This window comes from Tympanuchus pallidicinctus, unplaced genomic scaffold, assembly GCF_026119805.1.
Source record: "Tympanuchus pallidicinctus isolate F22 unplaced genomic scaffold, pur_lepc_1.0 scaffold50, whole genome shotgun sequence".
NCBI classification, from domain to species: Eukaryota; Metazoa; Chordata; class Aves; order Galliformes; family Phasianidae; genus Tympanuchus; species Tympanuchus pallidicinctus.
The window spans coordinates 187,578-215,270 of NW_026294770.1; the positions used below are offsets into that span (position 1 = coordinate 187,578).

Below are 27,693 nucleotides of genomic sequence, written 5' to 3' on the forward strand. Positions count from 1 at the left end.
CCAGAAAGAAGGAGGCAGGAGAAGTGGATGAGTTGCAAGGAGCTGGGCTGGCTTTTATAGTGGACCCAAGCTGCCCCATTACCAGAGGCATCCCTTGCAGCAGTGATTATTTTATGACAAGAAACTTTTGAATGCAAAACATCCCAGCTAATGTTATGGACTGTGTGTTATTTTTCCTCTGCTGCTACTTCTCACATCCTGATTTATGTCACTCCCATTGCTCATGGAAGGCATCTGTTGAGTGGCAGGAAGAAAAACCCAAGCGTTTCCAGGCAGCGCACATCAGTGTGGGCAGAACACTCGGTTCACATGTTGGAAGAATCCAGAAGAGGCAAAAGATATCAACGTGATTGTCAGGCATTGGTGTGAAAAGACAACTAGAGCCTGTGTGCTGGATTTTTTCAGTTGCCTGGGTACAGAGGTTTTGCATGATTCCACACGTATGTGCATGAGCAGCTGTTTGTGTGACATGTGTGTTCCATGCAACAACACGTGTTCTGGTCACATCAGGGGCACTTCAGGATACCAAAAGATTCTGTTAATCTGTGTCTTCCTGCTAACAGAGCTAATGGAGAGGAAAGGAACTGCAAGGCACCTTCAAATATCATCAGGTTCAACTTTCTGACGTCGTTAGTGCTAACCACAAGGAAAAGCATGCTCATGAAAGCATTATCAAAATGTCTGTCAACCCTGACAAGCACAGGGCATCATCCACATCCACAGGAAGCCTGATCCAGTGTTTGACCACCTTCACATATGTCTATATTTTTCTTAGTGATACAAGTTGTGGCAATATTGTCCAGCTTGCCAATGCTCCTCGATGGATACTCTGGAGTCTGTTTAGGAAACAGGAAGAATTTGAGGTCTTGTGCCAATGATCTACCTAAGTTCTTGAATTAAGTAGATATTGGAAGTTCCACTTCAATTCAGCTAATATTGTGAATGCAATTGTTGTGTGATCAAGGCAAGGAGCTAACTGAGCAATGGTGAGGACAGGGTTCATGCAGTGAACACAGTGACGAAGATTACTGACTTCATGCAGAAGGCTGTGGGACCACCATCACAAAGAGGCTGAACGCGTGTGACAAGGTGGAACCCTTTGTTCATGATTTTGTGGGGAAATGTGGAAAATCTGTGCACCATCTGGGAACATGTTTGCATGTGCAACATTAGTAATGAATGTAAGTTGCATATCTCTTGTGTGACATATTCATGATAGGTAGAGCTCATCCCCCATGCATCCAGCACCAAAAATAAAGAATTTCTGCTTCCTGACACTCCAATTTGAGTCTTAGAGTGATTCATGGTCGATTGATTTACAGTCTAAGACTGGAGCCTGAACATCACAAAGCAAGGATGGCATGGCACATCATGACCATGGCAAACAGGCCATCGAGAGAGACAGTTAAGATGGTTGAGACTGGAAGGTGGTGATAACCTGGAACAGGAAAGAGGCCCTTGCTTTAGTCACAGACATGCAGCTTCAGAAGAGGATGCAGAGATGCCGTCAGAAAGACCACAGCTCCATCTGAGATGAAAAGTCGCTGGGAAGGCATAGCGAGAAAAGTGTCCTATCTGGTGGCAAAAAGACAGCTAAGGAGATTGTATGTCCATTGGACCATGGGACAGCAGAAATAATGAGCAGTTAAGTCTAACATAATGAAAGCTTCTTTTTCCTATATTTTCATCATGAAAATTGGGCATACTTCTGTGCATGAGATGACAAAAGATGCATCCAGTGGTTTCTGGTTGAGTAATGTCATTGCGATGCAGCTCTCTGTCATTGCTCAGGAGTTCTGACAGTTGAAGCATGGTCCTCGTACATAGGAAAGATTGAGAAAGGGAAATCAGGGAACTACTGGTAAATTGTACCCCACTCAATTCTTCAACGATGTGTTTTTGAGTAGATGTCTGTAGATGCCACTGCCGGACATCCGAAAGACAGCGAGGTGGTTTGGAGCAGCCCGGGGCGGAGCTGGCGGCGGCGGTGGGGAGGAGGAGGCGCGGGCGGAGCAGAGCCGGGGCTGGCGGGGCTGGCCGCGGTGCTCCTGAGTGCGCGGGGCCGTACTGCGGGGCTGGCGAGGGAGCCGGGCCGCTGTAGCCTCTGTCCGTCCGGCTTCACTCCGACCTCGTGCACCTCTCTACTCGTCCATGAAAATCGTGGTTTGGGAATTTTGCGTTTTGGAGAGAATGGATTTTCTGAGTTTGCTTCTTCTTTTCTTCTCGGCAGCGGCTGTGAGCAAAGCCCAGGTACAACAGGAGCTGGCGGCAGAGACCAGCGAGGGCATCAGCATCAACATCACCTGCTCACACCCCAGCATACAGGCCAATAACATCCAATGGTACCGTCAGCTACCGGGCCGAGCCCCTACATTCCTCGTCAGCGCCGTTACAGGCTCCAAGGAGGTGCCGGACCCGGAGGGGCAGCTGTGGGTGTCGGCAGACCGCCGCTCCAGCGCCCTGTGTCTCGCCCGGCCCCGGCTCGGGGACGCGGCGCTGTATTACTGCGCCGTGGGCGCACGGGAAGCGAAGCCGGGGCTGCGGCCGGGCACGAACCGCTTGGGGCGGGGCGGGGGCACAGTGCCGTCCGGGCCCGCAGGGGGCGCTGCCGCTCCTCCCTCCCGGCGCCGCCGAGCTGGCAGTGCTGACGTGGAACGCGTCCTTCGCACCGCTCGGCATCTTCCGGAGAAAGGCGTTCCAGCTGCACACCTTCATGAGCTCGGCATGTCGAGGTCACGGACACCTCAAAGTGGCCCGCAAAAAGGCACTGTTTTGAGACAATGAATTTGTGTGAGAAGATTCAGGGCCGCTGGCAGTGAGGTGCTTCAGCAGAGGCCACTGAAATGTGTGTTGGCTGTGGCAGCTACTAGCTCATGAAGGCTGTGGATCAAGTCCCTTCTCAGTTTAAAGCGAGTTACAAGTAGGTGACTGCACCCACTTGTTGTTGACCAGCAAACAGCAGACTGGCCAATCCTGAGCAAAGGAGGAGACCACATGCAGGGTAAGGGATGCCAGGCTCCAGGCAGGGGTATTGGATGAGCTGAGGGCCCTTGCTCACACTGATGGGCTGTGATTGTGGGAGTGCTTGTGAGCCAGTGGGTGAAGGTGTGTGCTTCCACTGGGGAACTGCAGTCCTGATTAGCCTGAGAGGAGGAACAGGGCTTGGCTCTGAGCTTCGGGCTTATAAGAGAACTGGTGTTGTTACCTGTAGGTGTTGCTATGGCAGTGAGTGCCCTGCCTGTGCAGCCAGCAGAGTCATTTCCGGCAGCTCTGTCGTCTTGGGGCTGGGAGGTGGTTTTCTGCCTCTTGCTCACTCACAAACAGGAGGCTCGGTCTCAGCATGCACCGCAGCTCTCTCGTCCTCACTGCCTTCCTGGGACAACTGCTGGGTAAGTGCTGGCTTTTAGTCAAGGCACCCATCTTCTCCCCACAAAGCGCTCACCAGCCTCGCTGGGCTTTGTGGCAAACAGCTCCTGAGTAACAATAAACCTTGGGCAAATGCTGACTGATTTTTGAGGTTTTCCTCCAGATCTCTCAAAATACTACTGCTGTTGGAAATGACAACAGGGAAGATGGAGAAGAGAGACCTGAGGACCCTCCTGTTTTTCTCTGCCCTTCTCTCTCCTTGTTTCTCTGTTGTTTTCTTCAGACCCACCTGCTCCCACTCCCAGAGATCGCAGTCCTACATTTCATCCTCACCATAAGAAAGGAACAGCCAAATATCACTCTCATCACTCTGTATCTCATCTCTGTGTATAGTTCAGGGACTTAGGAGCACTCCAAGTTGACAAGGATGGGGAACCAGGATGCATCTTTTCCCTAGAGCTCCATGGGTCCCTCACCCTCCACAGCCATGACAGCTGTTCCATGTTCCTCTCAGGGATACAGCACAGGATTTGCTCTGGACCAGAAGCTCAGAGCTCTTCCAAAACCACCTTCATATGCCCAGACCTCAACAGCTTTCTGCTGGACAAAGGAGAGGGAGCCTTCTCTCCTGCTGTTTTGTATCCATTCCATGGTGGCAGCCTGGAACCTTCCCTGCAGAGCTGCTCACCTTTGCTTTCTTCTTCCAGGTGCCGTGGGGCAGACCATTGTCAGCCAGCAAGAAGGACAGGTCACAGTGCAGGAGAGAAACACCTTCCAGACCACCTGCACATACCAGGCAGCTAACATTTATGGCTTATTTTGGTACCAGCAGAAGAAAGGCCAAGCTCCCCAGCTGGTCACATATCAGGCAGCAGCAGGCTCCAAGCAGAACGGCCGTTTCACCACGTGGCTGAACACCACCGGGAAATACAGCCTGCTGCGGCTGGCAGAAGTCGAGCTGTCTGACAGCGCCCTGTACCTCTGTGCTGTGCAGGACACCCTGGTGCAGGGAGCTTCCTTGGCCGTGCAACAACCCCAGGGAGGGAGGAGGTGTGTGTGCTGGAGGCGGAGCTCTGGGGAAGGGGCCCTCAGCTCTCCTGGCAGCGCTGCTTCCCTGAGCACACAGACATCTGCAGCCCAGCGTCCTCTTCCGGCAGGGACCGATGGCTGTGGCTTGAGAGGAATGAAAAGTGACCAAGGAGACTGTGGCCTCTTTGCAGTCCCATGCAGATTGCTTCTTTGTTCTCTGTCATTTGCCCAAATTCCCTGCAGAGTGGACCTTCCCAGAGTGGCCCTTTCTGGAGAAGCTAATTGTCTTATGCAATCAAACTCCATAACAACAGTGTAGTTGTAAAAGCAAGTATGTTTATCTGCACTGTGCACACACTCTGCGTGCAAAAAAGGTAACCATAGTATGGTTTGTGTTGGAAGAGATGTTAAAGATGGACAAAGTAGTAAAAAGTAAATGTCCTGTAATGTCATTTAAGTAAATGTCAATGTGACATCATTAATGCTTCTTTTTCCTCCATTTTCATTCCAACTCTTTTAGTAGGACCTACAAAATCCCTGATCCTTATTCACGGACATCATAGAAACATACCAGTACTCCCAAAAGAGGAACAAAACCTTATGAGCACTTCATCCAGATGGACATGCTTGTGTCCTCGAGATGGGCTGCCTTCAAGGGCATGTGATTGATAGATGTCATTGTGATGCTGCTCTCTGATATTTCTCAGGAGTCATGACATTGAGGAATGGCCCTCATAGCAAGGAAAGAACAACACTGATGAAACACATCTTTAGACGGAGGAAGAAAGTGGATTTGGGAACCGACAGACGAGATGGAATCCATTCAGTCTTTCCTCCACAACGTGCTTCGGAGCAAATGTCTTCAGATGCAACTAAGAGACATCCGAAACAGAGCGAGGCGGTTTGGAGCAGCCCGGGGCGGAGCTGGCGGCGGCGGCGGGGAGGAGGCGGCGCGGGCGGAGCAGAGCCGGGGCTGGCGGGGGCAGCGCGGCGCGGGCGGCGGAGCGGCGGGATGCGGCAGTGCGGGGCCGCGGGGCTGGCGGGGCTGGCCGCGGTGCTCCTGGGTGCGCGGGGCTGCCGCCGGCGGGGCCGCACTGCGAGGCTACGGGGGGAAGGGGCCGCGAACGCCTCTGTACGATTAGCATCTTTCTGACCTCGTGCACCTCTCTCTCCTCCCTCATGAAATTTCTGGGAGAGAAAATGGATTTTTTGAGTTTGCTGCTGCTTCTCTTCTCGGCAGTGGCTGTGAGCAGAGCCCAGGTGCAGCAGGAGCCGGCGGCAGAGACCAGCGAGGGCACCGGCATCAACATCACCTGCTCACACCCCAACATACAGACCGACGACAACATCCAATGGTACCGTCAGCTCCCGGGCCGAGGACCCGCATTCCTCGTCAGCGCTTTTAAAGGCTCCAAGGAGGTGCCGGACCCGGAGGGGCAGCTGTGGGTGTCGGCAGACCGCCGCTCCAGCGCCCTGTGTCTCGCCCGGCCCCGGCTCGGGGACGCGGCGCTGTATTACTGCGCCGTGGGCGCACGGAAGCGAAGCCGGGGCTGCGGCCGGGCACGAACCGCTTGGGGCGGGGCGGGGGCACAGTGCCGTCCGGGCCCGCAGGGGGCGCTGCCTGCATGGCCGCCAAACTCCATCCTGACCGGGGTGCGCCGCCCTGAGGTCTCCACAGAAACGAGCGCTGCACCCATAGCAGCCGTGATTCATTGATCCCAAATCGAATCAAACTCAGCTGGGTCTGTGGCAGGGCTGCACGCCATGTATTTGTGGGGAACAGCAGGACTGACAGCATGGGCTGTTTGACACCAGACGGACATTCTCACAATTCTGTCCCATCTTCTATCCTCTCCTCCTTCCCCAACACACCACATATGAGAACCAGGAAGGAGAGGGGCCTGAAAGCAGAACTTCTGCAATGTGTCTAGTGAGGAAACAAATTGAGGAAATATCCTAGTGGAATGCAAGGTAACACAATGTGGTACATTATCATTGGAATGGAAGTGAATAAATCAAATAAATGAAAAAAGGACAGTGTACAAAAAAAAAGATCTTGCTCTAATGCTGAAGGGGAGATGGCTAGGGTGCACACACCACGGAGATGATCGGAAAGACATCCCAGCACTCCCAAGCAGTTTTATCTTTCCTTCTGAATGGAAAACAGAAACACAATGGTGAAGTGTTCTGGGAGCTGTAGTTCTTCTCATCTCAGGTACTCAGGTATTGAGGCACTGTCAGCAATCCACAGGACGGCAGCAGTAACTCTTTGAGTCCCAGTGCTCTGCATGAAGTCACGATGTGGAATGCCAAGAACAAAAACCATAAAGCAAGAACAACAGTGAGGTGGGCTGGACTGCTGGGTTTCCTTTCTGTTCCTCATCCTGCTGCCCTATGGAGGAATTGCTTGACCTCCTAGGACTCCTCTCACTGGGTTGCCCTGCACATCTGCAAAGTGTGCTGGCAGCTCATCAGGAGCCTTTATCTGCTCACAGCACTGCAGCCTTGCCCTGCCACAAAAGTCTCCTCAGTCAGCTCCCCATGACCTCAGCGCCCGCCTCTTCGGCCGTGTCTGTGCTTGATGTGAGTGTGGATGACAGGTGCTCACATGTACCTGAAGAGTACATGAGCTTCTACTTCTGTGCATGCATTTTTTGCATGTGCCTTTGTGAGTGTGAAGATGTAAATACAACCGCGTTCAGGCACAGGTCTGCCATCGCCAGGGATATCTTGTTCAGCTGCAAGGGGCAGCGTCCAAGAGAGTAGCCTCTGCAGTGTGTCACAGCCTCCCATTCTTCTGGGAATGGAGAATGGTCTCCTTAAACACCCATCTTATACCAACCAAGAGCAGAACCATTCTCCCTTGGCTGCTCTGGAGACTATACACGATAGAAAGAAAAATCAAAAGCTGAAATGAGATGCAGAAATCTTTAATGAATGTTTACAGAGGAAAATGACGTCACACTGAGCAGAGGCTCCAGACTACAGGATTCATCCAGTCCCTTGTTGGAGTGTATGCAGGGCCAGTGTCTTCCTTGTAGCAGGGATTGTGTTGGTTCTCAAAAGCCTCATTGCCCATAGCAGGAGAAGGGAAAAAAAAAAAAAAAAAAAAAAAAAAAAAGAAGGTGGAAGGGAGGGGAGGGAAGGGAAGAAAATGGAAATAGAGGAAATGAAAAAGAGACATGAGCTGTTTTCGGAAAACCCAGGATTGCCTCCAGCTGTCAGCATTTGCTTGAGGAGCTGAGCTTGGTCAGGTGATCCAGCAACGTGTTTGTGGCTCATGGAAGAATTTTTCCAGGTCCACGGCCAGCGGCTTCAGCAGGGCGGGCACCTTCTGCCACAGGAGCGGCTGCCCAAGCCGGACAAGTCAAAGCCCCCCGAGGTGATGGGCACGCCCTCAGAGCTGAGGATGCGGCCAACAGCAGCGGAGGTGGAGGAGCCCACAACGGTGTTCTGCGGGAAGGAGCTGAGGATGGGTCCGGGCAGGGTCACCACCACGGGAGAGGGCTCAATGACGATGGTGGAGTTCTGGCACTGCCTGACACAGGGCTCATTGCAGCTGCTGGCCAGAGGGGTCGGGCCGCAGGGCTGGCATGGCACACACTGGGAGTAGCAGGACATGACTTGGGACTGGAGGTGCACCTGGGAGAGAGGGATAGAATGTAGAAGGAAACGAGAAGATGTGAGGGACAGCCTGGATAGCCTCTCACAAAGGAGCCAAGGGAACTGCTAAGGATGGAGAAGCAGCTTGGGACAGCGGGTCTCACTCCTTGATTAAGCCGGGGCTGAACTAAGAGCAGTGAGACCCAGGGAGACACTCACAGACTGTATAAATCTAAAGCCCTGAGAGCTGTTCCAAGCACTCTCTGAGCTGACATTATCTCATCCATCATCTCCCATAGCATGGAGCTCCACTATCTGACAACATTTCTCTTGAGGCAAGAGGAGGAGAGAGGGCTTCACACTTACCTGGTTCCCAACAAGGAGAAGGCAAGAGAAATGGATCTCAGAGTTGGGAACTGGGCTGCCTTTTATACTGGTTCTTCATCGCTGCAGGTCCACAGGCACAGTTGATACTGGCCATAATTTTCTGACTAGCTATCCTTCAATGCAAGCTAACCCTTCTCATTAGGATGAGAAGGATTCCTTGAAGTGCTGTGATTAAAGGCTCAAAGATTCATAGGGCAGAATTGCAGTGGTAAGGCTGATGACTCAGCTGCAGTGGTGATCAAGTCTAGAGGAGGCAAGTGAAGTCAGCCTGGTTCAGTGCAGAGGGGCAGTCATGGTTTTATGATTTCTGCTTTCGGTGTTCCGTATCATATCATCGTGTTGTGCACTGGGAGTTAAAGAGTTAATTCTGGAGCATCATGAATTGTTGATGGTTCCATTACCTGTCTCAGAAGAGAAAAATAAAATATGGCTCCCGGAAGACTTGACTGTTCCATTTCCATTTTTCTCATCAGAAGATAAATCCACCTGGGTATCACAGGACCATTTCTTTGTTGCTGCATCAAAGAGGGGTGCAAAAAATCAAAAGTAGGTCAGACCAGATTCTTTGTAGGTCTAACTAAAAGAAATCTTTGAGGAAAATGGATTATTAACAGAACTGATGTTAAAAGTCAGTAGAAGAGAGTAATGGTAGACACTGGACTTTCCAGTGTCCACTGGACTCTGACATTGCTAGAGAAGCCAGGGCAGACACTTCCTCTCAACTGCAACCATCCGAGCCATTCCTTTTCCACTGAGTTCAACATCTATCAAATCCACATCTCTCCATTTCTCCAGAAACTGAAAGTGCCCCTTCACGTCCTCACCTTATCCCCTGACAACAAAGATTGCCTTTCTTCCTTGGCTAAATGAGACTACCACAAAAAAAGTATCATATGCAGGCAAAGGTTGGGATGAAGACAACCATAACGACTTTGAAGAGACCAATGATCTCACTTTGAGATTACCTTATCAGTGCAGACAGTTACCAGGAGCTGACAGAATCTTGTGCCCATCATCTGTTGCAGAAATTCCACCGAGAAGCTACCTGACTGCCTCACAGAGGGAGAGCAGCCAGCAGAATCCCAAGAAGGCTTTTGGGGTCTTCAGGTTTACAACCGTAGAAGAAAGGGAAGAGAGTGTAGAAGACAGGAAAATTAGGCTTTATTCATGTTTCCAGTGAGCCCTAGATGCTCTGTTTTTAGAAGGAGCACTGGACACTCAGCCTTTCTGACATCCATGGCCAGGATCTCAGTCCTCCATTCAGCACACCTTCGGGGTTCAGAGGGGACGTGGCCTGGTCCCTCGTCAGTGGCTTTAGCACAGCCATCCATGGAGCATCTGGCAATGCAGGAGAGTTCACTGTACCCAGTGACTGTCTCCATCACTGCTGAGGATACTGCCAAAGGCAGCAGAGGTGGAGGATCTCACAGCAGTGCTCTGCAGGAAGGAGCTGTGGAAGGGGGCAGAGAGGACCACTATCACAGGTGGGGGTACAGGTATGACAGTGGAGTTGTAGCACTGTGTCACTGCAGCTTTTGACCAAGGGGGTCAGGCCAGAAGGCAGGAATGGCTGGGACTGGGCATGGCAGGCAGTGGCTACAGCAGGACGTGGGTCAGTGCTGAAGTTGTACGTGGGAGAGACTGAGGAGAAAGCAGAGCACAGGGACATAGGAGGAGCAGTCCATGAAACTCCCAGGAGCACACCAAGGAGCCATTTTAGCTGGCTGGTAGAGTCACAGAATCACTGGATTGTAGGGGTTGGAATGGACACCTGGACATCATCCAGTCCAACTGCCATGCTAAAGCACGTTCCCTAGATCAGGCTGAGCAGGAAAGCAACCAGTTGGGCTCTCATTATCTGCTGAGAAGGAGTTTCCAAAATCTCTCTGGGCACCTGGTTCCAGTGCTCTGCTTTTTCACGCTCAAAGTAAAGAAGGTCTTTTCCATGTTCAGATGGAGATTCCTGTGTACGAGTTGGTGCCTTTTCCCACACTGGGCACCACTGAAAAGATCTTGGTTCCATCCTCTTGACACCCTCCCTTTTGGTATTTATAAGCACTGATATGGTCCCCTCTTCGACTTTTGCACGCTAAACAATCCCTGGACTCCCAGAAATTCATCTGAAGAAAGATGCTTATGGACCTATAAAAATGAAGACAGAGGTAAAAAATTGCCTTCATTTTATCCAGGAGTGATGTGAAAAGCCTGGCCAGATGCAACAAGGCTGCTGTCTCTCCCAGTGGAAAATCCATCTCAGCCAAGCCCCACACAGGCATGATCAGCAAAGGACGTGGGAGAAGGGCTTCAGACTCATGTGGATACCAGGAAGAAAGAGGTGAGAGATGTTGATTAGAGGGTGAAGGAATCGAGCTGCCTTTAATGGAGACCCTGCCCTGCCCCAGGTGCAAGCATAGCCTTCATGGAAGTGGCAATTTTCTGTGGAATTACTGATGAATGGAAAACAGTCACTGACATGAGCTGTGTGGCTGCTTCCCTTCATGCTGCTTGTTCATTCCCTGGCTTATGCCACAACCATTCCGTCATGCAGGCTTCTTCTGAGTGCTGGGATTGAGAGGCCCCAGGACTTCTGGGCCAGGAATGAGTGAGTGATGGCAGAGGACTCAGCTCAAGTGCTGAGATGGATCCTTCTCAGGCAAGTGATGCTGGCCTGAGGCTTCCCTGCATGCAGGTCTGCCATGTCTTCCTCTTTTTCTCCGTCCCAACCCATTCCAGTGGTCTCATGTGTTCATATTCCAAGGAGGTGGCCTGGATGTCTGGTTTCAATTCTCTTCCTCATCCCACTGTACTGTGGTGAAATCGCATGACCTCCTTGGGCTCCTCTCACTGGGCCATCCCTGAACATCTGCAAACTGTGATGTCAGCTCATCTGGAGCCTTGTCCTGCTCGGAGCACTGCAGCCTTGCCCTTCCAGAAAGGTCCCCAGTGTCTCCTCAGTCAGCTCCATATGGCCTCTGCTCCTGCCTCTCCAGCTGTGCATGAGCACGGGCAACGAGTGCACACATGTACCCGAGTTGCGTGTGAGATACTGTGTGTGTGTGAGATGTGTGAGTTGTGTTTCCATGTGAGGCTCTGCTTTTGTGAGTGCATTGCTGTATTATTTATTTTCTGTGGGCTGTTTGTCAGAAAATGCAGCAACAGGGAGAGAACGGTTAAAATAGATACATAGTGAGACTAGTGGGAGGGATGTGATGACACTGCGTCTGAGGCAATGGCTTTGACAAAACTGCAATGACCCAGAAAATGTAGAGGCATGGCAGAGTCAGTGATGAAAATGATTCTTCTGAGCTTACATTGACCATCCCAGGTGGCATGTGGTCCTGTTTGTCATTACCTTTCCCATGCCTCTCCTAATCTTGACGGGAATGGCCTCTCCTTTGTCAGTGTATGAATTGAAAGGCACCTGAGTATAACATTCTATATCTTCCTTAGTAAGTTCATCTTCATGGAGATCTGGTATATCACTGTTCTGCAAACTGGAGAATTGCTGTGTCATGAGGAGAAGTATTTCTGTTTCTAGGTGAAAGACAGTGTCGTAGAATCATAGATTCATAGAATCATAGAATGACCTGGGTTGAAAAGGACCACAATAATCATCAAAGTTCAACCCCCCTGCTGTGTGCAGGTCGCCAACCAGCAGCCCAGGCTGCCCAGAGCCACATCCAGCCTGGCCTTGAATGCCTGCAGGGATGGGGCATCCACAGCCTCCTTGGCAACCTGTTCCAGTGCATCATCACCCTCTGTGTGAAAAACTTCCTCCTAGTATCTAACCTAAAGCTCCCCTCTCTCCCCTTTGTCGTACCACTCTCATAAACAAGCATCCCCCTCCTGTTTATATGCTCCCTACAAGTACTGGAAGGCCATAATGAGGTCTCCCTGGAGCCTTCTCTTCTCCAAGCTAAACAAGCCCTATTCCCTCAAGCTTTCCTCATAGCAGAGGTGCTCCAGCCCCCTGGTCATCTTAGTGACCCTCCTCTGGACCCACTCTAGGAGCTCCACGTCCTTCCTGTACTGGAGCCTCGAGGCCTGGACACAGAACTGCAGGTGAGGCCTCACAAGAGATGAGTAGAGGGGGACGATCACCTATCACCTCCTTTTCCCTGCTGGCCACCCAGTCATCTGTGAATCTCTGAATGTCTGGTCTTCTCAGTTTTGCTCTTCAATTTATGTATACAGTATATTGCATAATGCTAGGAATATCGTTGTCCATTTCTCCTGTGCTGCTGGGTCTGTTCAGAGCCTGGGCGTTGGGACAGGAACTCGATTGCGCTGATCCTCATTTTCCAAAATGCTCTGTTTTTCATTATAGCTTCTAACATTGGCATCATCTTCAGAGTTCTCCCTGCCCCCTCTACTTTCACTCACCAGAAAGCATTCTCCACTTGTGCTTTCATCACATCATAGCCCATGTTTTTTAGGAGATTTCTTGAAATAACAGTGTGTTGGAATTGAGACTGTGGTTAAGAATAAAAGAATAGACAACTGTGGTTAAGAATTCTTTTAAGCTTGTGTGGAGAAAGGTGATGGAGGCACAGACTTCTGTCTGTTTGTCTGTTCTACCTCAGGCTATGCTGTGGTTCCCCAATTCCATGCATTTCAGAAGCAGGAAAGGACACAACAAAGGGTGCTGCAAATATTTAATGAGTCTGAAGAATGAAATAAAATCACTCCCAGAGTAGACATTGAGTGTGGGGAGCAGCAGGAACAGACAAGAATCATTCCTACAGCAACGTTGGCACAGGACCTTCATGTATAGGCCAAGAATTGTAGAGAGGCAAGCAGGTCACTTGAGGCTGGTTTTGAAGGGCACTAATAGAGATCTCTGAGGGGAAAAGACAACTATAATATTTTCTGAGGAAATCCAATCGAATGCAAAACATTCCTGATACAGACAGCACATTTATTTCCTGTGCTGTTCAGTTTCATTTCCAGCTTCATGCTATCTTGAGTCCTTGCTGAAGACATCCTATGAGTGGCTAGAACAGAGACTCAAGCACTTCTGGGCAATACAAATCCATTTGGACAAAAGATTCACCTCCTGCCCTGGAAGAGTCCAGCAAAGGCAAACCATGTCATGCTGAGTCACTTCTGAGGGACTCCTTGGGGCCCTTCTGGCAAGAAGTGGCTCAGCTCCTGGGTGTGACCTTATCCCAGCTCACACTGCTCTCTGGAAAATTCTGCTGAAATCCTTTGCCTCCTCCTATTTTGCTCTGGGGATGAGAGTATGGGAGCAGAAGTTGTTCAGGATACTTTCCAGATCCCCAAAGAAAGGAACATCAATAAAGTGTGAAATTAAGTTGGATTTTGTAAGAAAAAAATGGGATGAGGTTTACATACAGCAAATATATAGCAACTCCCTTCTAGTGGTGGGAACCTCATCTTACTTCAGCATCAAACAGAACCAGGGGATTTAGCCAAGTCACACCGTGCAGAACCTTTCCATAGACAGCTCCACCTTCCTGTCATACAATGGAACTCTATTTAAAACATTATACCCTCCGGCACACGGAGCTCAGCTGGGCATGGTGCACTCCAGCTGATTCCATTACTGCAGTTCCTCAGGGATAAGGGGAGGGCTTCTCATTTGCTAAATGCAAGGCTCAACAGAGCAAGCTTGTCTAGCCAAGGATGCAGGAAACAACGCGTCAGCTGTTTTCCATTCACAGCAATCACAGCCATCTTCATAAGCAGAAGAACGAGGATCCAGGGAACAACATATCAACTCTATTCCCTTCATTCCTTCCTACTGTGTGTCAGAGGAAATGTCTGCAGAAGCCACTGTTAAATACATGGAGTACAACACAGTGAATAGCAGCAGACATTCTGGTTATGCACAGGGTAAAGCATACCTGAGCAACCTCAGTGCATCCTGTACATGGCTACAGAGGCAGAGAAAAAATTGAGGACAGTTAATGTCAGGATCTTATGGAACAGGATGAGAGAAAATCAGAAGCATATAGAGGCAGACACCAAAGGAGTGCATGGAAATGATGGAAAGAAATAAATCTCACCATTCACACCAGCTGATGAGGTATCAAGAAGCCACCAGGCTGGTTTCAGAAGGACAAGCCTGGTTTTTGCAAGAGATGCAGCTGTGAATCAGGACATGGATGGGGATTGGTGTGAGACAGACTTATACTATCTCATGTTAGGATATAAAGGGAAAGGGGTGAACATAGGAGAGTGGCAAGCAGCAGGGCCCCTCAGATCTGGTTGAGCCATGTGATTGATCCCCATGGACTGTCCTGTCCCCCTCATGAATCTTCTCTTAACCTTGCACCATCTCACTCTGTCCTGTGCACACTGGATGGAGAAATTACCAGTTACTGGGGGGAACAGCAAGAGTGGTTTTGGAGTCAAATGGTGGAGTCAGACTGAAGATGTCCTTGCCGTGTGCTGTGTGCTGTTACAAGTTGAGGAGTCCATGACTGTCTAATGGAACAGGGGTCGTCCTTGAACACCAACCCAGTGTGGCAGAGTCAGGTTTTATGCCCATAACCACCCAGGCATAATGCCGAGGGCGAGAGTGATGTTAGCATGTACAGCTGGGGTCGATTCACTGCACACAGATTCACTGCACACAGACCGTGTGAGAGCTGATGGGGGTGGGGATGGATTGGCTGAATCCTCCCCAAAACAGGTCTTACAGTGAGGATGCGTCAGAGATGCGGGCATGGCTTTGGATCACCTTGAAGACTGGCTCCAGGCTCCCTCTCGGCTTTTCCCACACATTCAAAGCCTGAAACGCCAATTTCGCAGCCGCCCGTCCCGGCGCCGCTGCCGGCCTTTCTCGGGCTCCTCGAGCGGCGACAGCAGCACCACGGGCAGCAGCAGCTGCGGGACCCGGGGCTCGGAGAGCTCTCGGGGTGCCGCGCTCCCGGGCAGCAGCACACTAGCCTTCCCGATGCCGGATTTCGGATCTGCGGCAGCGCCGGGTACAGCGCATGGAAAGGGCTCAGAAGCGTGGCGCTCCACGTCAAGTCCCGCCTCCCTACGTTTCCTCCTGCCCATGTCGCTGGAGACGCTACAGGAGAGAAACTGCTTTCTCCTGTACTGAAGGAGTTTTCGCAGCCGTTCCACACCTCTACAGCTAAAGCGCAGAGCCCAAACCCCGCGAGCCGCGCACAGGCGCCCAGCGCTCGAACCCCTTAGCAAGCCCGAGTGCCGCCGGCGCAGGGCGCAGCCCCGTGGCGGAGCTGGCGGCGGCGGCGGCGGGGAGGAGGCGGTCGGGATGCGGAGCGGCGGGATGCGGCAGTGCCGGGCCGCGGGCCTGGCGGGGCTGGCCGCGGTGCTCCTGGGTGCGCGGGGCTGCCGCCGGCGGGGCCGGACTGCGGGGCTGTGGGGGGCCGGGGTCGCGAACGCCTCTGGACATTCGGCTTCTTTCCAAACCCGTGCACATCTCTCTTCCTCCATGAAATTTCAGGTGGAGAAAATGGATTTTCTCAGTTTACTGCTTCTTTTATTCTCGGCAGTGGCGGTGAGCAGAGCCCAGGTGCAGCAGGAGCCGGCGGCAGAGACCAACGAGGGCATCAGCATCAACATCACCTGCTCACACCCCAACATACAAGCCAGCTACGTCTACTGGTACCGTCAGCTCCCGGGCCGAGCTCCCTCATTCCTCGTCAGCGCTGTCAAAGGCTCCAAGGAGGTGCCAGACCCGGAGGGGCAGCTGTGGGTGTCGGCAGACCGCCGCTCCAGCGTTCTGCGTCTCGCCCGGCCCCGGCTCGGGGACGCGGCGCTGTATTACTGCGCCGTGGGCGCACGGGAAGCGAAGCCGGGGCTGCGGCCGGGCACGAACCGCTTGGGGCGGGGCGGGGGCACAGTGCCGTCCGGGCCCGCAGGGGGCGCTGCCGCTCCTCCCTCCCGGCGCCGCCGAGCTGGCAGTGCTGACATGGAACGCGTCCCTCGCACCGCTCGGCATCCTCCGGAGAAAGGCGTTCCAGCTGCACACCCTCATGAACACGGCATGTCGAGGTCACAGACACATCTAAGTGGTCCCACATGAGCTCTGTTTTCAGACTGTGAAACTGTGTGAGGGGACTGAGTGCCTCTGGAGGTGGCTGTAGATTCAGCAGAGGCCTCTGTGAGGTGTGTTGGCTGTGAGGGCTTTAACGGGCTTTCAAGTCCCTTCTCAGTTGAAATGCAATTATAAATAAAAGGGAGAGTGATAAACAAAGCAAGGAATGTCCCAGTCTGTAAGCAAAAAGGAAGGCAAGGAGGGAGATCAGAAGTCTTCTGCTCCTAACTGATGGGCCATTAGGGAAACACAGCTGTCCAATTTGAAGTGAGCTTGAGCTTTGTAAGTGACAAGTGACAAGATGAAAAGAAAGATGAGCAATGCTCAGGAAGGGCCTGTGGTATCTGTGCCAAATTTTAAGGGAATGCTTATGGAAAGGGTCAAAAGTGTGGAAAAATTGGAAGTGAGAGAAGGAAGGGGATGCACTGCAGAGGAGGGAGGACGAAAAATTCCATGCTGTACGCCTGCTGGGAAGAGCCCTGTGCCTAACCAACACAGCAAATCCTGTCATATTATTAAGTGCTGACTTATTTGTGTAACACTGAAACTGTGCTCTCTTTCTCATGTGGGAGCACCTCAAGGTTGAGGCCAGTAGATGCTGAGACTGCTGTGCAGGAGAGATCTGGGTGCCAGCAACCAAAACAACATCCACAGCACATCAGGATTAAACCAGTGACTGGGAGGAGAGTATTCAAGTCTGGGAGAGAGGTGGGTAAGGAAACACAAAGCCTGGGAGAGGAGGATTGGCAGGCTGAGATCCCATGGCAATGTCTGAGGGATCAGCACGAGTGTGGGGATGTGTGTGAGAGGAGTGGGTGACTGCACGCATCTGTTGTCCAGCAAACAGCAGTCTGGCCAATCCTGAGCAAAGGAGGAGACCACATGCAGGGTAAGGGATGCCAGGCTCCAGGCAGGGGTATTGGATGAGCTGAGGGCCCATGCTCACACTGATGGGCTGTGATTGTGGGAGTGCTTGTGAGCCAGTGGGTGAAGGTGTGTGCTTCCACTGGGGAACTGCAGTCCTGATTAGCCTGAGAGGAGGAACAGGGCTTGGCTCTGAGCTTCGGGCTTATAAGAGAACTGGTGTTGTTACCTGTGGGTGTTGCTATGGCAGTGAGTGCCCTGCCTGTGCAGCCAGCAGAGTCATTTCCGGCAGCTCTGTCGTCTTGGGGCTGGGAGGTGCTTTTCTGCCTCTTGCTCACTCACAAACAGGAGGCTCGGTCTCAGCATGCACCGCAGCTCTCTCGTCCTCACTGCCTTCCTGGGACAACTGCTGGGTAAGTGCTGGCTTTTGGTCAAGGCACCCATCTTCTCCCCACAAAGCGCTCACCAGCCTCACTGGGCTTTGTGGCAAACAGCTCCTGGGTAACAATAAACCTTGGGCAAATACTGACTGACTGTTGTGGCTTTGCACCACTTCTCTCAAGATACTGCTGCTGTTGGAAATGACAAGGGAAGATGGAGGAGAATTCAGAATCCTCTCCTGCTTTTCTTTTCCCTTCTCTCTCTCTCTCACTGCCTTTCTCTTCTGGCCCAACAGCTGCCACCTCCAGAGATCGTAGCCATCCCTGCAGTCCCACATTTCAGCCTTTCCAAGAGAAAGAAGCAGATTCTGTCAAAGTCACAGCAGTGACATGAGTGACATCTCATAAACACAGCATTAAGGGGATGCTGATTGATGCATATGGGCTGTGGTCTTCTGTGTTCTCCTGGTCGTCAGCACAGCCAGAGATCACACTTGTCACCATTCAACTCAGCTTTGTTTATACCGAGGGACTTAGGAGCCCTTTATGTTGACAGGACTGAAGAAACACAATGCATCTTTTCCCAAAAGCTCCATGGGTCCCTCAACCTGCACAGCCATGACAGCTGTTCCATGTTCCTCTCAGCATGGGTGCAGCATAGGATCTCCTCTGCCCACAAGCACAGAGGTCCTTCCAAAACCACCTTCATATGCCCAGACCTCAACAGCTTCCTGCTGGACAAAGGACAGGGAGCCTTCTCTCCTGCTGTTTTGTATCCATTCCGTGTCAGCAGCCTGGAACCTTCCCTGCAGAGCTGCTCACCTTTGCTTTCTTCTTCCAGGTGCCATGGGGCAGACCATTGTCAGCCAGCAAGAAGGACAGGTCACAGTGCAGGAGAGAAACACCTTCCAGACCACCTGCACATACCAGGCAGCTGGTTCTTCTGGCTTGTTTTGGTACCAGCAGAAGAAAGGCCAAGCTCCCCAGCTGGTCACATATCAGGCAGCAGCAGGCTCCAAGCACAACGGCCGTTTCACCACGTGGCTGAACACCACCGGGAAATACAGCCTGCTGCGGCTGGCAGAAGTCAAGCTGTCTGACAGCGCCTTGTACCTCTGTGCTGTGCAGGACACCCTGGTGCAGGGAGCTTCCTTGGCCGTGCAACAACCCCAGGGAGGGAGGAGGTGTGTGTGCTGGAGGCGGAGCTCTGGGGAAGGGGCCCTCAGCTCTCCTGGCAGCGCTGCTTCCCTGAGCACACAGAGATCTGCAGCCCAGCGTCCTCTTCCGGAAGGGACCGATGGCTGTGGCTTGAGAGGTATAAAAAGTGACCAAGGAGACCGTAGCCTCTTTGTACATCCTGGACAACTCAATTTTTGCATAGGCTGTGCAGAGACCGGATGCTGCATTGTGATTTGTGTGCTCTGCTGTGCACTGAGGGCTTTAAGCAGGTGGTCTGAAACTCACCTAAGCTTTGCAGTCCCATGCAGATTGCTTCTTTGTTCTCTGTCATTTGCCCACATTCTGAGCAAGGTAGTCCTTCCCAGAGTGGTCCTTTCTGGGTAAGGCAATGGTGTTGTTACACTACTTCCTTCCCTAAGCTCCATGTGGAAATCTGATATGGAAAGAGTACAGAAGATAATGCATGGTTTTCTGATAGTAATTTTTCCAAATGAATGCTTTCCACATAATTAAAGTCTCCCATATTTCCTCACATTATCACGTGCAGTCCTAGGCTGCCCTTCATTGCTAGCAACTTGAGACCACCATGAAAAGGATCATGTGGATGCTGAGGCTGGGAGGCAGGTAACATTTGTGACTCTGAAGAGGGAAATGAGTTTTCTTCCACCGGGAGCTGTTGTGCAGGCAGCACCAGAGCTGCAAAAAATCTATGCTCGACATTCTTGTGGTGAAGATCCCAAAGGACATCCATCTGTCAGTCCCGTATCACCAGGATGTCTAAAGGGAAGTATAGACTCAAAAGAAGAGAATACAAGGGCAAGAGAGGAAAGAGCAGAAGATGAGGAACACAGCATTGAGCACGGGGGGCACTTTCTGCCATAGTAGTGTCTGGAAATTCAGTAGAGATCAAAGCACCCAGAGATGATGGAGACTCCATGAGGATGATGTCAATTGCAGCAGAGGTGGAGGATCCCACTGAAGTGGTCTGTGTTTAAGAGCTGAAGATTAAACCAAGCAGAGCCACTGTCATGGGAAGGGGTTTAATGATGACAGTACGATCTTCACCATGTCTCACACAGGGTTACTTGCAGCTGTTGGCTGCTGAGGTTGTACCATAGGATGAGTATGGCAGACACTGTTCGTAGCAGGGCATGCCACCGAGAGGTAAGAGGTTTTCTTGGCTACATCCAGAAAGGACAATTCTTTTGTTAATATGTTTGCCCTGCACCGCCGTTGGCTTGGAGTGAGTGTAATCAGAAGGTATGGGAGACAGAGACACAGAGAAAAAGTATGGAATAAGAAAAAATCTGTTCTTCAGAGAGTGTAATTTGTAGCTCACTTCAGGAAGGGTCATGAAAAATTGCTGATTGAAGGTCTTGAGGAGGATGGACAAATCTTTCTATAACTGTGTCTGTGGAGGAAAAGAGAGAGAGAGGAGATGGAGAGAGATTGCTTCCAGCAATGATCAGCAGAGGCCATGAGAGCACCACGTAAACCAGGAAATGGCATCCTGTGTGAAGTCTGCTGCTGCTCTTATTGAGCTGGACAACCTCCCTATGACATCACCTCCTTCTGAAAGCACAGGGCCATGGCAAAGGAGAACAGGACTTTTCTGATTCAATGCACTCTCTGGGCTCAACAGAGCATCCCAGCTGTCACATGCTCCTGTTTGTCATTATCTGCTCCATGTCTCTCCTGACCCTGGCCTCACCTTTGTCACAGCAGGGAGCGATCAGTACCTGTGGGTCTCGACATGGTCCTTGTTGCCTGGCTACAGGCTGGGTACCAGGAATATCACTGTCAGTTTCTACTGGGATGAGGGGCCTCTTCTGGGGCTGGCCTGTGGGGATCCCGTCAGGCTTTATTCTGGGCTTTATGGTTCCTGTTGTCATCATCGTCCTTACACTGTGCTTTTCATGATAGTTTCCTACATCTGCATCACCCCCAATAGAATAATCTCTATTCCCTCTAATTTCACTCACCAGAAGGCATTTTTTGCCTATCTGTCCTGTCCCAGCACAGTTCCCTGTCTGTCAGAGGCCAAGGCCAGATCCAGCCAAAGCCTTCCTGAAAGTTCCATCCTTTGAATGCCCTGGACCTTCAAGGATCCTGGCAGGGCAGGAGGAGAGCAGTAGGTTGGGCCATAGAGGCGTACACCTGCAGCAGAGCAACGGGGGATGCTGTGCTATTGTGTAGAGACCCCTGGCCAGGGACCAGGCCAGAGTTACTCTTTATGGCTACACTGGGCTTTGGATGCCTTGGTTCTGATGCTCTTTGTGTTGTGATCCCACCTGAGCCAGCACTGCCTGATACAACAGCTGGCCTGAGGAGGGATGCTGCCATCCTGACGTCATGTAGAAATGATTTTCAGTGCCATTGCTGTGCTGCTGGCATTACACGGAATGTGTGTGAAAGGAAAGCTCTCACAAAACAGATCTGCAGGGTGTGCTGCTTTGTGAAGTTGCAGGTGTGTGTGTGGGGAGCAATGACACTGCATGGAGCACAAGGGCTATTTCAGCTCCAGGGCTCCAGAAATATAAAAGGATCTTGGTGCCTGGGGAAAGACACTCCAATATAAAGCTCTGTGTTTGGGCTGGTGCACACCCTGGGTGACTGGGGGAAGTACGAAAATCCAATAGAATGCAGAAAATGTTACACTCTCACTGCCATGTTCCAGTGGAGCTGGGAATATCTGCTCTCACACATTTTCTTCAGTGGAGAAGCGTAGGATTGCAGCATTGTGAAGGTCTTCCAGATCCTGAGACTGAAGAGAACAGTGCCATGCTTGGGGAAGACATGACACCACCGAGAAGCCGTGAGTGTCTGGGCATGAGTCACTGTCCTGGGCCTTCCTGCACCCATGGGAATGTTGAGTTCAGAAGGACTTGGGGCTCCAATATATGGCCTTCTGTAGCTGGTAGCAGTAATGCCCTGTGGAACCCCACAAGCACAGGCAACTTGGCAAAAGTATGTCAGGGCCAAAAGCTCTACAGAAGGCTGCTAGGACCACACAGGGAAGCTGTACCCTCAGTGATGGGTGAGTGGAAGGGATGGGAAAGTGGAATAGAGACAGAGAAACTATGCCTTACCAGTTCTTGATGGCCTTTGAGAACACCTTTCTCTGAGTCTCCTTCTCACGCTCTGCTCCTCTCAAAGACAAAGGAATAGATTTGCCCAGAGTGTGTGGGACTTCTGTCTTCTCTGGGCCTCTCCAGTGCACAGAGATCCTCTCCTGGGCCTGTTATTTATCAGTATTTTCATTCACATGATATGCTCAAGGGTCAAGGAGATCTGCATAAGGAGAAATACAGCGAGGCAGTGATTGGTGTTCATTGGTAGTGGAGAAAGATCTAGCAATGTCTTCCTCTCCTTCAAGAGAATGTGCTGGAATGATTAACATCTGTAGTGTGCTGAAGAGTGTTGAAGTGTCCCTAGTTTGTTCTCACCAAAGGCATTGCTTTCTCCTTTGGCCATCACTACGCAGGTGAGGAGAAAAAAAGCGCCAACACATAAGGAAACATTGAGGGATGCAGAAAGTGTTTAATGAGTTTGAGGAGAGAAATGATGTCACCCCAAGCAGATGCCTGTGTGCAATGAGCAGCAGGAGCAGACAAGAATTTCTTCTCCTTTCCTATGGCAGAGTGGCCACAGAGCTGTATCTCCCAGCCCAGAGTTTTAGGGAGAAGAGCAGGTCACTCAGGGCTCATTCTGGGGGGTACTAACTGAGATCTCTAAAGGGAAAAGGCAAAAATGATATTAGATAGAAAGAGTGAGCAATGAGTACCAGTAGAATCTCTCCATGTTGGCAGAGATGCCATGCTGGCCACTACATGTCTGTGCTGCAGGGCAAGAGCAGCAACACAACATTTGTTCTTCTGTTCAGTGCCACGTTCAGCATTCCGGGGATCCTTGCCTGGGTCAGCATCCAGCACCTTTAGCAGGGGGGGCACCTTCTGCCACAGCTGCGGTTGGAAATGCAGGAGAGGTCAAAGCCCCCCGAGGTGATGGGCACGCCCTGACAGCTGAGGATGCTGCCAACAGCAGCGGAGGTGGAGGAGCCCACGGCGGTGTTCTGCGGGAAGGAGCTGAGGATGGGTCCGGGCAGGGTCACCACCACGGGAGAGGGCTGGATGACGATGGTGGAGTTCTGGCACTGCCTGACACAGGGCTCATTGCAGCTGCTGGCCAGAGGGGTCGGGCCGCAGGGCTGGCACGGCTGGCACTGGTCACAGCAGGACATGTCTCAGGGATGGAGGTGCACCTGTTTGGAAGCAGAACATGGGGATGCGTGAGGACCAGCCTAGCATCACACTATGAGGGAATCAATGCACATGCAGTGCTGGGAACTGAAAACAGTTCAGGGATGTCCAAGGGATTCTTGGTCTCATTGTGAGAGAGTCCAATGAAAGCCACTGGGACCTATCCAAGTACTGCCTAGATCCTGGCCCAAAAGTTACTTCCTTGCAGTACCACCTTCCTCCCATGACAATAATTTTCCTCACTTCCCTCTCTCATGACAAGCAAAAACAGGCACAGAACAGAACTAATAGCAACTGAGAGTTCTGCTGAGCTCAAAACTTTGCAGAATGAAGAGAACAAGAAGGGGCTTCACACTCACCTGGTTCCCAAGAAGAAGGGGGCAAGAGAAGTGGATGAGTTGCAAGGAGCTGGGCTGGCTTTTATAGTAGACTCAAACTGCCCCATTTCCAGAGGCATCCCTTGCAGCAGTGATTATTTTTTGACAAGCTCCTCTTGAATGCAAAACATCCCAGCTAATGTTATGGGCTGTGTGTTGGTTTCCTGTGCTGCTACTTGTCACATCCTGATTATGTCCATTCCTCACTAATGGCATCTTTTGAGTGGCAGAATGACCAAAGTGTTACCAGCAGCACACGTCAGTTTGGGCAGAACACTCAGTTCAAGTGTTGGAAGAATCCATCATATGCAAATGATATCAGCACGCTTGGTAGGGCATCAGTGTGAAATACCTGGAGCCTGTGTGCTGGATTTATGCAGTTGCCTGTGGGTACAGAGGTTTGCATGATTCCACGCGTGTGCATATGCAGCTCAGTGTTTGTGTGACTTGTGTGTCCCAATACCAACATGTGTTCTGGTCACATCAGGGGCAATCTCCACTGCTCTGCCCATGACCTCCAGAGAGATGCTGTGAGAATTCTTCTTAGTTTTTTTTGGCTCCAAGCTTGCTTCCTGAGGTTTTTCTTGTGATGAGACTCTGAGTGACTTGTCAAGGAGGCAACTGATGGGTGCTAACTGTGTGACAATCGATATCGCTTTGGGAACATTTGCAAGCCCCTTCCCCCAGAGCTGCTTGCTCTGAAGAAGAGCGGAAGAGAGCGCTCAGCAGTGTTCACTGGCGGAAGATCTGGCCTGTGGCCAAACCGCTCCAGCTAAGTATGGAAGGCTGGGGGATGATACCATTGTATCTTGCGAAGGCAAGATGCAAGTTGGTGCCTCCCTGCTTCCTCTTACCTGCTGGCAAGGCCAGAAAGATAAGAACAAAGGAGGTTCCTGCTGAGATCCCAGAGCCAGAAGCTGCCACCGCAAGGAGAACTGACTCAACCACCTTGGGTTTGAGCTGTCACTCAAAGGAGAGCTGATTCGACCACTTTGGATTTGAGCTGTCACTCCAAAAACAGCTGATTCAACCACTTTGAAGCATTGAAAAAGGGCCATCATCACCATGGTCGTTGTCGTCATTGGCAACAGGACAACTCTGCCTGACGACCCACCGCTATGGAAGATCAAAGACTGAACTACTAACCTCGCTGGATCCATGGTGGTGACTGTCTCCCTCTTGCTGCCTATAAAGACTCCTTGCTTCTTTTTTTTCTATCTTTTCTATCGCCCTCCTTCCCTTCCCCAGCACCCTAATCATAATAGCGTCCATCCTCCCCTTCCTCATTTCCCTGATTAAGATTTGTAATAAACTGGTCGGACCAACATTTGAACCGTTGCTTCTTAATCTCACGCCGGGTATATAGATGATGAAAGAACATCCTCTCCCTCCTATAAATTGGAGCGAGACATTTATTTAATGGCGTAGTCAAGGCAGGATACCCACCGTGAGAGTGTTGTCCTTCCAGATGTAGTCTGAAACTTTCTTTGTGCGCACCTCCTGGAGTTGCATCGAGCGATATTTTTGAAAACTTAGACGTGAGTCCTTCTCCAGGAAGACCGCCCCGCGTTCTGAATCTTTGCTGTTTATGTGTACGCCTCTCGGGGACGTATGAATTAATTTTGATTAAGTGTGTGCCTCCTCGGGAAGACCTCTCCGCATTTTGTGATTTAAGTATCTTTTAACTTAAGTGTGAAATTTGGACCTTTTTGTGTGCTCCCCTCAGAGAAAGGGAAGAGTGATTGGAGCATTAGTATTTGCATTTGTTTAGGTGTGGTGTATCTCCCTGTGAGGAGCGGTGAAGAGTAACTGAGCTTTTGAATACGAGCACCTCCTCCCCCCTTAGTGTTGGTCTTTCATTGTATTGAAAAAATGAGCGACAGCATTGCCACCATGAAAAGTGAAGATGTATTATTTGATTTTTTAGAAAAACATGGTGCTCGACCCTCTTTATCAGGTATGGATTGGCCACGACAGAACTGGTATAACTTGCGGAGTGTTTCGGACCGTATTAGTATCCTGCAAAAGAATGCTCGTACTCGAGCTGGAAAAGGAAAGTCCTTTATTTGTGCCGTACTCGGGGCTACTTTAAAAGCAGCCGTGGAGTTCCGAGATGAAAAGCATTCGGCAGAAACCCAAACTATACAAGCACTGCAGGAATCGGTTAAAGTAACACAAGAATTGGTGAAAACTCTGCAGAATCAAATTGTGAACCTCGAGGAACAATCAGAAAGAGAGAAACGTAATTCGGCTTTGTTGCAAATGGCTTTTAAGGAACTGCTAACGTGTAAGCATGCCAGCCATACCGTCACTCATAGTTTGCCTAGAGAAAAAACTTTTCCTCGGGTGGAACTACCAGGAATGAAGGAAAGGCTAGATAAATTAGAAACTCCAATAGCTCCATTGCGTCCTTTGATAAAAACTGAATACACATTCGATAACAGCGAGAATCTAGATCCTCAAATGAATGTTAAAGAATTCCCTTCTCAGCCACTGAACTAGCAAAATTGAAGAAAGATTTCAGCCACACTCCAAGGGAATCAGAGACGGAATATGTATGGAGGGTGAGTCTCACTGGTGGCGACCAGATTCTGTTAACAGAAAAGGAAGCAGAAGGCTACTGGAGACCAGGAGCGCTTTTAACTCCTGGCAACAGTGTTGCTCCCGTAGCACAGAGGGCTGCCTATTGGGCAGGTGGTCTCAACCATTTGAAGAAAGGGGAGACCCTCTTGCCATTACTGGAACAACTGATCAGTTAGTAGAGAGTGTTCAAAAGGCTGCTTGTCTCCAAATGATGTATGATAGAAAGCTGCAGCCACACCATGAATCACCTGTGATGATGCCTGTTGATCCTGAGAGAATGGCTGCTTTAATTAGGGGGCTTCTAGAGTCTTAAAACCTATAGGGATACAACTGCAAGGAAAAATAGAGGCTATGTCTCAGGGAGAGAGAATCCGGCCAGTGTTAAAAGGAACTGTAATCCCCAACCATCTGCAGTCAGGAAACAAAGCATGGACGTGGGGGGAGGTTGCCCAAGAGTTAATTAACTATGGAAGGAAATATGGGCCAGTGGTTTCTTCCTCCACTAAATTTGAGCCAATTGAAGTAAGACTTGCAGCAGTCAGCCTTGCCCCCAAGCCACCTTGCCCAAGGCTGACTGGGAGTGGAAGGGTCTCACTGTCAGTAAAAACAGGTAGGCGAAATATTGATCATAAACGTAATTGCCTCTGGATACTGGGCTGGCGAAAGGGTGTTCCACGAGATTTGATGAATGGATTACCCACTGTAATGTTAGAGAAATTAGTTAACTGGTGGCCAGAACAAAAGCTCCAGAATCTTGAGGAAAGCAAAACCCCACGTCCTAGGGTCTCTCCCAGGGAACCTAAACGGCTATCCAAGCCATTAGAAAACTGATGTCTTCGCCCCTCCCAAGTGAGCGGGGTGGGGGCGGTGAAGGGTGGATGCATGAGAAAGCTCACAACAAAGGGAAACAAGATCCTCGATTTAGCAGCTTCTGTCCAAAGGTCTCACCACTCTTGCCCGTTATCCCTGTGGGTCACCATCCAGTGGCTGATAAGCCAGGGAAACACTCTTACCTCCCTGGCCAGACTGTGTCGATTGATTTAGCTAACCTGAGGCCAGTTTCCCTAACCTTAACAGGATCCCTTAACAAATATCTTTGGAAGGCTAAAGACACCCCGAAAAAGGAATATGAAATCAACACTTGCTGGATTGTTCCCTCATTTTTTTTTTTTTTTAATTTATTTTTTTTATTATTTTTTTTTTTTTAACCATATTAACAAAGCCCAAAAAGGGCAAGTCGGTGTCTTGTTTTTATTTCACAGAAGATCCCTGTGGGACCTTGACAGAAGACAAAAAGGCTAACAGCTGATTTTAACCATTTGTGTTTTGTGACAGAAATACTGAAGATTTGATCATGCTAGAACACTGAATGTACCTCTTCATTACATTTTTTGGTTGCAATAGTGTTATGTTTTGTGTTGTTATGGGTATGGGTGGTGATTGGTATCAGTCCTTGGATCTGTTAAACTTCACAACTGAGTTCAGGGTTTTTTACAGGTCATCCTGGCTTACTGGTACTCCCTGCACGGTGATACCATTTCTTTTGACCCCTTCTTTCACCTCTTTTTACCAAACTGATTATGATTTGCATGTAACTCCTCCACAGTGCTTCCAAATTCCTAACAAACTGG

General features: G+C 50.5%; 2 protein-coding genes, 2 pseudogenes and 1 gene segment (V, D, J or C); 3 read left to right on the forward strand and 2 right to left on the reverse strand.

Moving 5' to 3' along the window:
* LOC128091722 (T cell receptor alpha variable 1-2-like) overlaps positions 1 to 5,325 on the forward strand; it is a 103,122-nt gene extending 97,797 nt beyond the window's left edge. Inside the window, 1 exon segment of the V gene segment in view lies at positions 5,103 to 5,325. Coding sequence covers positions 5,103 to 5,133 — 31 coding nt within the window.
* LOC128091739 (feather keratin Cos1-1/Cos1-3/Cos2-1-like) overlaps positions 1 to 27,693 on the reverse strand; it is a 90,480-nt pseudogene that overhangs the window by 38,901 nt on the left and 23,886 nt on the right.
* Positions 5,543 to 6,462, forward strand: LOC128091712 (T cell receptor alpha variable 4-like; annotated as a pseudogene).
* LOC128091732 (feather keratin Cos1-1/Cos1-3/Cos2-1-like) lies at positions 7,531 to 8,162 on the reverse strand. Its single transcript, XM_052704995.1, has one exon. It carries the CDS (start codon positions 8,014 to 8,016, stop codon positions 7,711 to 7,713), a length of 306 nt encoding a protein of 101 aa, XP_052560955.1. The 5' UTR covers positions 8,017 to 8,162; the 3' UTR covers positions 7,531 to 7,710.
* Positions 15,650 to 27,693, forward strand: part of LOC128091747 (uncharacterized) — a 51,242-nt gene continuing 39,198 nt past the window's right edge. Inside the window, exons 1-2 of the mRNA XM_052705004.1 lie at positions 15,650 to 15,701; positions 15,876 to 16,051. Of these exons, the coding sequence (XP_052560964.1) occupies positions 15,650 to 15,701; positions 15,876 to 16,051 (228 nt within the window). The remainder of the gene's footprint in view (positions 15,702 to 15,875; positions 16,052 to 27,693) is intronic.

Coding starts and splice junctions, on each gene's coding strand:
- LOC128091732 (XM_052704995.1), bottom strand. CDS start 8,016: ATGTCCTGCTACTCCCAGTGTGTGCCATGCCAGCCCTGCGGCCCGACC.